The sequence below is a fragment of the Bubalus bubalis genome, chromosome 16 (assembly GCF_019923935.1).
Source record: "Bubalus bubalis isolate 160015118507 breed Murrah chromosome 16, NDDB_SH_1, whole genome shotgun sequence".
NCBI classification, from domain to species: Eukaryota; Metazoa; Chordata; class Mammalia; order Artiodactyla; family Bovidae; genus Bubalus; species Bubalus bubalis.
The window spans coordinates 61,711,048-61,723,913 of record NC_059172.1 but is presented as its reverse complement, the minus strand read 5'-3'; the positions used below and the strand labels follow the sequence as shown (position 1 = coordinate 61,723,913).

Here is a 12,866-nt window from a genome sequence, read left to right as displayed (position 1 = left end):
TCAAAAGGCATTAAGGCATTAAACCACAGAGCCGCCGCCCCCACCATCACCACCAAGAGCCTTCTTCTCTTCCTCCTCCAGTCTTGAGTTCTGTTCTCGCAAGTCTGCTGAGTGCTGGTATTGCCAGCCAGGGAAGATCACAGCATCATGAGGGCTTCCTTCACTCTCTAGGCTGGCTGACATACTGGGGGAAGCCAGGGACCCAGGGTCCTGTGGGGACTGCACACAGAGGGTTTCCCAAGGGTTTGGTTATAAACTTATCTCAGTTGGCTTAGAAACCCCAGGTAGATTATTTCTGGGTGTTTTGATGTAAATGGAAATTACACAGAATTCTAAGCATTTACATAGATGGGACCCTAACTAGGACTGGCAGCCCTGAGTATGACTCCTGCTTGGTTGCTGCTGTGCACCCACTTTAGTCAGCGAGGGTGCATCCAGTGGCAATCAGAATATGGCCTGCCATTATGATGCTAGTATACAGCAAGTGAAAGTGAAGTCGCTGAGTCGTGACCGACTGTTTGTGACCCCACGGACTGTAGCCTACCAGGCTTCTCCATCCATGGGATTTTCCAGGCAAGGGTACTGGAGTGGGTTGCCATTTCCTTCTCCAGGGGAGCTTCCCGACCCAGGGATCGAACTCAGGTCTCCTGCAGTGTAGGCAGATGCTTTACACTCTGAGCCACCAGGGAAGCCCAGTATACAGAACCAGAAGCCAAAATGTATAAGAACGTGTATTTTATAGTCCCTTTAAACTGACATATAACTCTTGTGTTGATGTTTGAAAGTAAAACAGTCTACCTCGTTTTCTTCTACTCAGCTGCTGTCAACAGGAGCTCAACCCAGAATTGTGAGACTCACATGTCAAGGATGTGACATGTGAGTCCTTTGTCATCCTTAATTGTTTATCTCTCCCAAAATGAGATGAATTTACCTATGTCCAGCTGCTGCTTCCAGCAACAGCAATCTGACAAGTTGAATTATTCTATTCATACACACACACACTGTCTTATCTAGTGGATCTTGTAGGTATGATACATACACATAGATAAAAATATAGGAGCTTCCCTGGTGGTCCAGTGGTTAAGAATCTGCCTTGCAATGCAAGGGACACCAGTTCGATCCCGGGTCCGAGAAGATCCCACGTGCTGCGAAGCAGCTAAGCCCGTGCACCACAACTCTGAGCCAGCACTGCAGAGCCCATAAGCTGCAACTCCTGAAGCCCACACACCTAGAGCCTGTGCTCCCCAGCGAGAGAGGCCACTGGAATGAGAAGCCCCCGCGTGACAATGAAGAACAGCCCTCACTGGCTGCAACGGGATAAATCTCACACACACAGACTCACACACATCCCTGAATAGACTTTGGAGAGTTGAATGCAGTAGTCTACCAGAGGTTCCTGCTATCTCATTCTCATTACTAACATTACAGGGCATTTTGTTTAGGGGGTGTGTGTGTATGTATACGTGTGTGTGTATATGATGTCAAAGTACTGTCATATATGTACTATCATTTAAAACACAACCAACACGGCCTGACCTTGTGTTTGGAACTTTACATACCTTTCTAAATCATCTCAACATCCCCATGAGATCAACCAAGTTGTTATGGCCATTTACAAATATGGAGAACAGGTTCTGAGATTCTCCTGAGAATTCAGGATTACTACATATCAGACTTGGAATTTGGACCCTAGCCTCTCTGACTCCATATCCTGACTTCCTAACCACGACTCTTTCCTGACTGTTTAATTCTCATGACAGTCCAACAACACAAATTCAATTTTATCATCATCCCTATTTTACAGATGAGAAAACTGAGGTGAAGTGACTTGGCTAATGTGCCTACATTATTGGTTTTCTGGCTTTGATTGGATTCAGTCATTTTATACCAGTGAAGTTCTGACAGGCAAGATAAATATCTTAAAGTAATGTAGAGCATGGAATCAGTCCACCTGACCATCACATGGCTCATTCGGAAGGTTACTTTATCTAAAACCGTAAAGGTAAACATAACTTTTGCAAAAATAGTAATCAAAATAATTTCCTTGGAAAGGGTTATTGATAGAGGCTTATTAATAATACCAGAGAAGGCAGTGGCACCCCACTCCAGTACTCTTGCCTGGAGAATTCCATGGATGGAGGAGCCTGGAAGGCTGCAGTCCATGGGGTCGCTGAGGGTTGGACACAACTGAGCGACTTCACTTTCACTTTTCACTTTCATGCATTGGAGAAGGAAATGGCAACCCACTCCAGTGTTCTTGTCTGGAGAATCCCAGGTTCAGGGGAGCCTGGTAGGCTGCCGTCTATGGGGTCGCACAGAGTCGGACACGACTGAAGTGACTTAGCCTAGCCTATTAATAATACACAACAAATATTAAATGTGTATTAGGTGCCAGAGACTATTCTACATGTATTAATTCATTTTATCTTTCCAACAGCCCTCTGATAAGGGTTCTGTTAGTCCCCATTTAACAGATAAGGAAACAGGCTCCAAGAGGTTAAATAACTTGGCCAGGCTTACACTGCTGAGTGCTGAAGGTTGGCCCAGAGTCCACAGCATTCCCTACTCTGCAGGATCGCCGTGTTAGTCTTCGTTTTGCGTTCTTTGAGTTTCTTTGATTCATCTGTGAAGTCATCCTCTTATCTCCCCTCATGTACTTTGCTGACCCTGAGGCAGACTGTCTAGGCACACTGGGGATACCTTAGTTATTACGCTCCTATTCTGACATCTGAATTTCCCACAGGTCCATCAAATTAAAGACACTTTAGCATAGTTTGAAAAGTAAAAAAATACGTCTGCTTTAGTGGTTAAGTACAGTGCTATTTAAGACTCATTTCTAGAACAATAGCTGACAAAATAAATGTAGAACTAGACTTTGATGCCTTTTTTTTTTCAACAATCCTTAGCCTTTATTAAACAGGTTCTGGAAGGTCTCTTTGTCTGATACACAGTCACTAATCAGATTCATCCTCCATCATTCACCCAGCTCTTGACTGATGATCAGGGCATGCTCCTCAGGTGTGCTTACCTTGGCCCTGGGCCTGCCGCAACTCTGCAATTTGTCTTTCTCAGGAGCCAATGTCTTATAATCACTTAACAAGAAAGTACTGTTGGTCAGTTATGGGAGAGACCTGGGCTCACTTGCTGCTTTCAGCTCCTACTTCCTCAAGCACATAAGATTCTGAAAAGAACAATAATATTAAACTGGTGCAAGAAGTCACTAACTCAGGTGAAATCTACGGACTCCGTTTTGAAATCAGAATTTTTTTTCCTGTTGTTTTGCTTAGAAGATCCCACCTCTTCTGATAAGTGCCTGAGCACATTTTAGAACTGAAATTTCAGTTCCCTTTTCTTCAGCAACTGAGACCTCATAGCTTGCTTCTGCGAGGGAGTTTGAAAATCACAGAACTCCTCTTTCAACCTGAGGCTGTTTGCTAAACAAGTTGTCATATCTTTCAGAACAAGACATCCATTTTTTAAAGACATTTAGGTAGAAAACACATTTTAAAACATATGCATCTCTCACAGGGTTATTTTATTTTCTAAATGAGATGTGGAGAAGGGACTCATTCCATTCTCAAGAGAAATTTTTTCTGTCTCTTCACAAGGGATAGAACAGGGTGGGAGAAATGGCTGGGGCTTTGGATGTCATTTGGCCTGGGTTTGAATCTTGATCCATCATTACCATTACTTAGGGCTCTGAGCCTCCACTTCCCCGTCTGTAAAAATGGGAATTTTAATGCTCTAGCTGGGTTTCCCAGGTGGTGCAGTGGTAAAGAATCCACCTGCCAATGCAGGAAACACAAGCGGTATAGGTTTGATCCCTGGGTTGGGAAGATTCCCCTGGAGGAGGAAATAGCAACCCACTCCAGTATTCTTGCCTGGAGAATCCCATGGACAGAGAAACCAGGCAGGCTACATTCCATGGGGTAGCAAGGAGTTGAACACAACTTAGCGACTGAGCCCACACACACAGTGCTGGGGTTCTCTGTGAACAGAGAGGCCAGTTGTAATCAACTGGAGTAGACATGATGACAACAACTTGATGATTTTTTCTAGCCCGTAATTTAGAAAGAGCAAATGGCAACTTTAATAGGTAATAATAATAATGAGGCCATTAGGAAGCCAACAAAAGATTAATGATAGCTGTGAAGGGAGAAAGGCTGGAGTCTTGAAATTAGATGACTTTTAATCTTGACTTTACTACTTACTAGCTGAGTTGCCATGGGCAGGTTATTTCATTTGATTCTCTCTTTCGTAGAATGAGGACAATCCTGTTGGCCTTTTTATATCTCAGAACTGTCAGGAGTCTCAGGGGAAATAATAAAGTGTGTTTTGTAAACCAGAAAGTTTGAACCAGCTTCCTGAGGCCTTGGGGGGGGGCGGGAGGTGGGGGGGGGGGGGCGGGGCGGGGATGGGTTCTTTTTTTTTTTTCAATATATTTGTTTTAATTGAAAGATAATTGCTTTACAATACTGTGTTGGTTTCTGCCATACGTCAACATGAATTTGCCATAGGTATGCCTACGGAGAAGGCAATGGCAACCCACGACAGTACTCTTGCCTGAAAAATCCCATGGGCAGAGGAGCCTAGTGGGCTGCAGTCCATGGGGTCGCTAAGAGTCGGACACGACTGAGCAACTTCCCTTTCACTTTTCACTTTCATCCATTGGAGAAGGAAATGGCAACCCACTCCAGTGTTCTTGCCTGGAGAATCCCAGGGACGGGGGAGCCTGGTGGACTGCCGTCTATGGGGTCGCACAGAGTCAGACACGACTGAAGTGACTTAGCAGCAGCAGCAGCATGCCTATGTCCCCTCCCTCTTGGAACTCCCTCCCATCCCACCCCACCCCCCGGGTTGTCACAAATCCCTGGGTTGAGTTCCCGGAGTGGTACAGCAAATCCTCGCTGGCTGGCTGTTCCACGTGTGCTCGTGTGCGTGTTTGCAGGCTGCTCTCCCCATTCGCCCACCCTCTCCTGCTCCCACTGCCATGTCCGCAGGCCTGGTCTCTGTTTGCATCTCCAGTGCTGCCCTGCAGATAGGTTCATCGTACCATCTTTCTAAATCCCGTGTGTGTGTGTGTGAATATTTGTTTTCTCTCTGTGACTCACTTCACCCTGTGCAATAGGCTCTAGGCCCATCTGCTTCATTAGAACTGACTCAAATGCATTCCTTTTGATAGCTGAGTAATATTCCATTGCATATATGTGCCACGGCTTCTTTGTCCATTCATCTGTCGATGAACATCTAGGTTGTCCCCACATCCTAGCTAGTGAAGATAGTGCTATGATGGGCACAAGTGTCTTTTTCAATTACGGTCTCCTTGGGGTATATGCCTAAGAGTGGGGTTGTTGGGTTATATGGTAGGTTTATGCCTAATTTTTTGAGGAATCTCCATACCGTCTTCCATAATGGGAGGACATTGACAACCTACCCCAGGGTCCCAGCCAGCCCAGCCACCTGTGTTTATAAGCGTGTATCTTTGGAGGCATCTAAGATGACTAGATAACACACCATGTTTCTGCAGAGCATGTTTCTGCAAAACAAAAAATGAGATACTTTTTCTGGGAGAAATGTTTTCAGAGTTCCTCTAAAGGGTCTGAGTGAGGCCTGGTAAGGAAATTGCAGTTATATTTGCAACTGGAGAAAGGTGAAAGTCAAGACAGGAATTTTTATTCGAAACAGTGAGAAGACAAATACCGTAAGAAAGGAAAGGGCCACAAGAAGCGGAGGGAAGGAGTTTGGGACTTGGAGCAAGATTTCCACGCGCCGTTATTAAACCTAATAATTCATGGTTTTGCATTTGGGGGAGAATAATCAGCCATTGTACTCCAGTGGAAAACATCCAAGCGTTGAGTTTCCAGAGAGTCTGGGCTTCCTCTGGCCTGGCTTTGACTGGTGTCTAGGAGGAGAAATCCCTGTCTTCTCCATGTGTGCAAAAGGGCAGGCGTCTGAATGGATATCTCTTCTTTAAAAATGTCTGTGATGATAAATGTGTGCCTGGGATCTGGGGGAGCTGGGAATTCCTTGGTAATGCTCATTTCTCATTTCTGTCCATGGCCCAGAGGCAGATACCGGCCATATTCGAGGATGGAAACTCTTCAGCCTTGCCGTGTTCTCCTGCCCCTTGAGAGTCATGTTCTGTTTGAAAAGAGCTGAAAAAAATGAAGGCTGCTCTTTCACTTGGGATAAGAAAATCCTTCTCAAAGCAATAAGGGCTCTGTGAGAGTAACAGGATCCATATGTTGAAGCTGGCTGCTAATACATAGCATATGGGCCAGTGCACTTTCCAAGTTAGAAATATGCCTCTCATTCTCCAAAAAATGCTCCAGTAAACTCCAGAAAGGACCATAACTTCAGCAACGGGTGGCTGAGGCTCAGCTTCTGGGCTTCATAGGCCTGTTCTGTGGAGTATGAGCCACAGATAGGGATTAAAAAGGTCCAGGTGGCTTTAAGATGGGTGGCACTGGCTTATAGCCCTCTCCTATAGGGCCCTGTGCTCCCCCAACGTACTGTGGACTTGGTCTCTTCTGTTAAGGGACGTGCATCCGATTCTTTGTTAAACCGAATGGAAACACTTTATCTTCTACTGGTGGAGACAGCATTATGTAATGGAAAGAACACTTACCTGGGAGCCAGGTGGCCTGGACTCTGGACCCACACTGGCCCTCACTAGACGTGACCTTAGGGAAGTCACTTTACCTCTCTTTTCTTTTTTTAATTAAAAAAAAAAATTTTTTTTTTTTTGGCTTTTTTTTTTTGAAGATTTTAAATTTTATTTTATTTTTAAACTTTACATAATCCGCCACAGGTATACATGTGTTCCCCATCCTGAACCCTCCTCCCTCCTCCCTCCCCATTCCATCCCTCTGGGTCGTCCCAGTGCACCAGCCCCAAGCATCCAGTATCATGCATCAAACCTGGACTGGCAACTCATTTCATACATGATATTTTACATGTTTCAATGCCATTCTCCCAAATCTTCCCACCCTCTCCCTCTCCCACAGAGTCCATAAGACTGTTCTATACATCAGTGTCTCTTTTGCTGTCTCGTACACAGGGTTATTGTTACCATCTTTCTAAATTCCATATATATGCGTTAGTATACTGTATTGGTGTTTTTCTTTCTGGCTTACTTCACTCTGTATAATAGGCTCCAGTTTCATCCACCTCATTAGAACTGATTCAAATGTATTCTTTTTAATGGCTGAATAATACTCCATTGTGTATATGTACCACAGCTTTCTTATCCATTCATCTGCTGATGGACATCTAGTTGTTTTTTTTTTTTTAATATTTATTTGTTTGGCTACGTTGAGTCTTAGTTGCAGCACGCACGATCTTTCATTGTGGCACTCAGGGTCTCTAGCTGTGGCCTGAGGGCTTAGCTGGTCCGACACATGTAGGATCTTAGTTCTCCAGCCAGGGATCAAACCCATATCCCTTGCATTGCAACGCAGATTCTTAACCACTGGACCACCAGGGACGTCCCTACCGCTCTTTTCTGACCAGAAAATGAGGAGCTGGGACACGGTGATGGTTGGGATCCCTCCTGCTCAGGTCCATCCAGAATCCATCCAGAGGAGAGTGATGGAAGAAAGCAGCCACAACCAGGCACACCTGCCCACCCCACCCCGGTGCTGTGGCCCCCACATTATAATCCACTGTAGCGTGAAACAGGTCGCCAGTCCTGGTTGGATCCATGAGACAGGGTGCTCGGGGCTGGTGCACTGGGATGACCCTGAGGGCTGGGATGGGGAGGGAGGGGGGAGAGGGGGTTCAGGATGGGGAACACATGTACACCCGTGGCTGATTCATGTCGATGTATGGCAAAAACCACTACAATATTATAAAGTAATTAGCCTCCAATTAAATTAATTTTAAAAAATTAAAAAAAAATAATAATCCATTGTAGCACTGCACACTTCAGGCGAAATTCAGGAAAGGTAGGGAGAAGACCTTTCATTGCTCTCAGGAAGAATTCCATCCTGGGTCTCAAATGAGTAATCGGAAGCAAATGGACTGCTGAGAGACAGGCGGCCCCTCCATTCCCATCATATTTCTTCAGAGCTGGCATTTGGAAGCCTCTGGATTCCTGCTTCATATTCTCAGAGTGGCACGCTCAGCATCGTCGCCCAGCCTGTTCCTGATTTCTCGCTCCTCCCCATTTCGTTCCTGTCCCACCAAACCATCCCTTTCCCTGCAGCCTCTGCTGTTTTTCCGTGGGCTGCTTTGTCCATAGGATGGCAAGGAAGGCTGTGCCCCTGGTAGATATGTTGCCCCACGCTCCCCCTTGCCCGCCCCAAGCAGGCCCTTTGATCCCTGTGTTTTACTGAGTACAACCGTGGTTGCTTCATCAAATGAGCACAGACTGAGACCCACAACGGCTCTGCCTGCAAGTCCGTCACCATGGCAACGAGTATTCCCTGGGCTCTACTGTGCAGAGAAAATGGCTGTTAAAAGGAAGGGCTTGCTGAGTCTCTATTACTCGGTCTGTTTTGTCCAGGCCCCTCCTTCATACTGGCTTGCAGGCGCTTCATGCATTCAACCAAATGTCCATTAGCCTTTAGCTTGCTGATTTACTTTACCTAAGAGGAGGAAAGGCAGAAAGAAGTTGGATCCCAATGAATAATAGCACTTCTCCTACCCTAAGAATACATTTTCATGAGCAATGCTTATCTGACTTAAGCAGATAATCGAAGAACCGGGTGGATACAAGAATCCATGAGATCCGGTGCGATGTGTTTTGTCTTAATGGGTGGAGTGGACTGATAGAGCATGCGTGCGTGCGTGGCTAACTTGCTTCAGTCGTGTCCACCTCTTTGCAACCCTGTGGACTACAGCCCGCCAGGCTCCACTTCCCATGGGAGTCTCCAGGCAAGAATACTGGAGTGGGTTTCGTGCCCTCCTCCAGGGGGATCTTCCTGACCCAGAGATTGAACCCGCGTCTCTTATGTCTCCTGCATTGGCAGGCAGACTCTTTACCACTAGCACCACCTGGGAAGCTGGATAGAGCCTATGGGTATTCAAATCAAGTGTAGTGTAGTAGCCAAGGGATGCAGGGGGACCACAGGGCAGAGACTCCAGCATTGGAGAAGGGTGACTGACTGATCGGGGTGGCCATGTTTGATCTCTGTCTGCTCTGACACAAAGAGATGGATTGGTCCTATAGTTGCGAAGTAGGTGAGCATTTGTTTGACATCCCCTCCCCCAAAACCAGGTTGGATCTTCACGTTGAATCCTTTGTGGTCATTAGGCTCTACAGTGTGGGGAAGTGGCAGGAAGCCCTGTGCAGGGTTGTGAACAGCAGGCTTCCCTCTGAACACAGCTGTGGGGACCTTTCAGGTTGATGGTCCACGTGGAACTAGCTGGGCTGCTGTTCCCATGAACGAAGTTCTGCTGTTTGGAAGCAGGACCCTAAGTCTTCTCAAGGGGTCAGGAACATTTAGGGCAGAGTTTACCCCAGGTCTCCTGGGCGGCCTGCACCGTCTGATAGAGGACAGCAGTTGTACGTAAAATGACCTGGATCATGTCCATTCCTGGCTTTGGCGTGAGGAACTGTGATGATACATTCTCAAAACCCAAACAACCTCCTCTCTTCGCTCTTTCTGGAAGTGGGCGAGGAGACTCCATTTTTTAATGAAAGCTCTGGTTTCTGTCTCAAAACTGCAAACGCGCATTTAAACTGGACTTTTTGTCTTTTTCAGTTTCTCTGCAAGTGGATATTGTTCCCAGCCAAGGGGAAATCAGCGTGGGAGAGTCCAAATTCTTCCTGTGCCAAGGCAAGTACCCCCGTCACCCTGCGTCTCAGGAAACCCACCCTGCAGGGCAGAGGTCACAGCTGTGTCTGCTGGGCTGATGGTGTGCCTGGAATCTCAGTTTACCCTGTGACAGGGTCACTGGGTGACCTGAGAGCCAGGGAAGTACTCATACCGTCTCCCTTCCCCAAACCAAGTTTGCCCCAGTACAGTGAAACGTGCCCTGTGGACGTCTGCCTGGTGATGGAGGAGAGCGAGGGATTTCCTTGGGAAAGTCAGCACAGCCCCCAGACCGCTGCTCTGGGTGCCTCCAGAGTTCCGTGAATGACACTGGAGAGCAGGGCTGCTTCAGAACCAATGCTTCAGTGGGTCAGTGTCTGGATTATTAGAATCTCCCAGAGGAGGAAAATACAGGAAGTCCTAAAACATGCCTGAAAGAAAGCTGAGTGTTAGCATCTCTTCTGTGGTGAGGCCAGCTGTCCTGGGCTTTCCAGCTCTCCAGTCAATTCCAATATTCTGTCCCTTTGCCCGCACCAGAGCTCAGAATTTGTCGAACCTAGTGTCCTTGTCTTTTGTTTAGAAAACATGCCCCATTTCCACAGTTCAGCTAATTATCAGGAAATGTCCTGCGGAGGAAAGGCTTCCTGTGAGGTTCTGGAGTCTCTGTATGTGACATGCCTGGGATTTGGAACATGAAAGGACCAGGAAAGAGCTGAGCTAGGTGTAAGCTGACATCCAGCATGCCGCTTTCAGCAGGGAGGGGTTTGAAATGCTGTCACGATTTGCACAGATTTGCAGCTCGTGGCTGCTGGATGTCTTCCCTCCAGCTTTGCCTTCATTACAGCCATTGAAACAAGCCAGAGATGCAGCCGTGGAGACCACAGCGCATCTTGCAAAGAGCGATATTTGTTGAAAACATGATGGGCTCTGAAAGGAAGGCTGATCCATTTCTACATTAAGCATCTGTGCCGGGCGGTGGGGTGGGGGTGCGGGGTGGGGGAGGGCGCTGGGCAGAGAGGACGCTGTGCAAGAACCGTCCAGGATCCCGGAGCCCTTGTTACGGCTTAGTGTCTGGACAGCTCAGCAGCAGCAGCGTCGTAGCCTCCGAGCTACCTGGGGAAGGGATGATGGGCGATGCTGGCTACCTTCTTTGAAGCATTTCAGCAGATGTGTTTGCCTGTCTGAGGCCGTGGGGGCTGCTGAAATGCCAGTTTGTGAAGGCAGATGGTGGAGCAAAAGTCGGAATTTATACTCAGAGACTAGCCGGCATCTCATCTTCTATACAGGAGACGTCATCTAAGCCCTCGAAAACAAGCTGATGAGTTGACTAACCAACTAGCGCTTGAGCTCAGATCCTGGATACGAACTCCCTTTGCCCCCCATTCTGCGAGGCTATAAGCTACCAGTTCAGTGCCTGCACACAGTAGGTCCTCAATAAATACCTCTTCCCTCACTAGGGATAGGCCCACTATGAGAAATATCAGCACCAGTGTTCGTTGAGTTCTTTCCAAATGTTAATACACAGCAAGTAAATGCAGAAGTGGCCAACAAGAATGGTCACACACAGGTGCACGCACACCTCCCACCTCAGCAGAGCTCTTCCTCAGTAGCTCTTACCACTACCTACTGTTTCCTGGAGGTGTCTTTGTCTTTTTAGCATCAGTGGTTTGAAAATTATCTCTCCCTCTTTAGTGGCCGGAGATGCCAAAGATAAAGACATCTCCTGGTTCTCCCCCAACGGAGAAAAGCTCACCCCAAACCAGCAGCGGATCTCGGTGGTATGGAACGATGACTCCTCCTCCACCCTCACCATCTACAACGCCAACATCGATGATGCCGGCATCTACAAGTGCGTGGTCACTGCGGAGGATGGCACCGAGTCAGAGGCCACGGTCAACGTGAAGATCTTCCGTAAGACCCCCTTCCTTCTCCTTCTGTATTCTCTGACCACTCCTTTGGCCGGGAAGACAACATGGGTAGCAGAGAGTGGGGTGGAATAGAGGGCTTGACCGGGCCTCTTTTCTACTTTTCTCTAGGTCTTTTCTGCATCAAGATAAGAGCTCCAATGTGGGTTCTTTTGCTTGTTTTTTTGTGGAGTGGGCCTACTGGTTTCAAACTAAATTTATTATTCCATGAGGTACTATATACAAACGTTTTCCATGTGGTGCTAGTGGTAAGGAATCTGCCTGCCAGCGCAGGAGATGTAAGAGACTTGGGTCTGATTCCTGGGTCAGGAAGATTCCCTGGCATGGCAACCCACTCCAGTATTCTTGCCTAGAGAATCCCATGGACAGAGGAGCCCGGTGGGCTACAGTTCACAGAGTCACAGAGTCAGACATGACTGAAGCGACTTAGCACACACGCACACACTCTATACAAATAAGACTTTTATCAGGGAGTTCCGTAGCGGTCCAGTGGTTAAGAATCCACCTGCCAATGCAGGGGATGTGGGTTCGTACCCTGGTAGGGGAAGGTGCCACATGCTGCAGAGCCACTTAGCCTATGAGCCACAGCGTTGAAGCCTGCACGCTTGAAAACCTGTTGAGTTCAGTTCAGTTCAGTCGCTCAGTCATGTCCAACTCTGCGACCCCATGAGCTGCAGCACTCCAGGCCTCCCTGTCCAACACCAACTCCTAGAGCCCACCCAAACTCATGTCCATCGAGTTGGTGATATCATCCAAATCTCATCCTCTGTCGTCCCCTTCTGCTCCTGCCCTCAATCTTACCCAGCATCAGGGTCTTTTCAAATGAGTCCTCTGCAACAAAAGAAGCCGCCGCAATGAGAAGCCCATACACCGCAACTAGAGTGTAGCCCCTGCAGCAACAAAGACCCAGTGCAGCCAACAAGAAATAAATTAAAACTAAAGGAAAATTTTAAAAATATTTTATCAGTATGTTTTCTAAAAACTTGTTATATTTTAATGCCTTTTTAACACATATGTAGGTTATATCAGGATTCGTATTTTTTTAATTTATTTTTTGTTGGCGTACAGCTGCTTTACACTGTTGTGTTGGTTTCTGCTGTACAGCAAAGTGAATCAGCCACATGTATACATATATCCTCTCTTCCATCCAGTGTGATTTTAAAGGATCCTTGGCCAACTCCAG

At 47.1% G+C, this 12,866-nt stretch overlaps 1 protein-coding gene across 27 annotated transcripts in view; it reads left to right on the top strand.

The window, feature by feature from the left end:
- Positions 1 to 12,866, top strand: part of NCAM1 (neural cell adhesion molecule 1) — a 365,823-nt gene that overhangs the window by 281,865 nt on the left and 71,092 nt on the right. For all 27 annotated transcript variants that reach the window (XM_006072486.4, XM_025266884.3, XM_044929744.2 and 24 more), the window contains exons 2-3: positions 9,708 to 9,782; positions 11,451 to 11,669. In XM_006072486.4, coding sequence (XP_006072548.1) covers positions 9,708 to 9,782; positions 11,451 to 11,669 — 294 coding nt within the window. The remainder of the gene's footprint in view (positions 1 to 9,707; positions 9,783 to 11,450; positions 11,670 to 12,866) is intronic.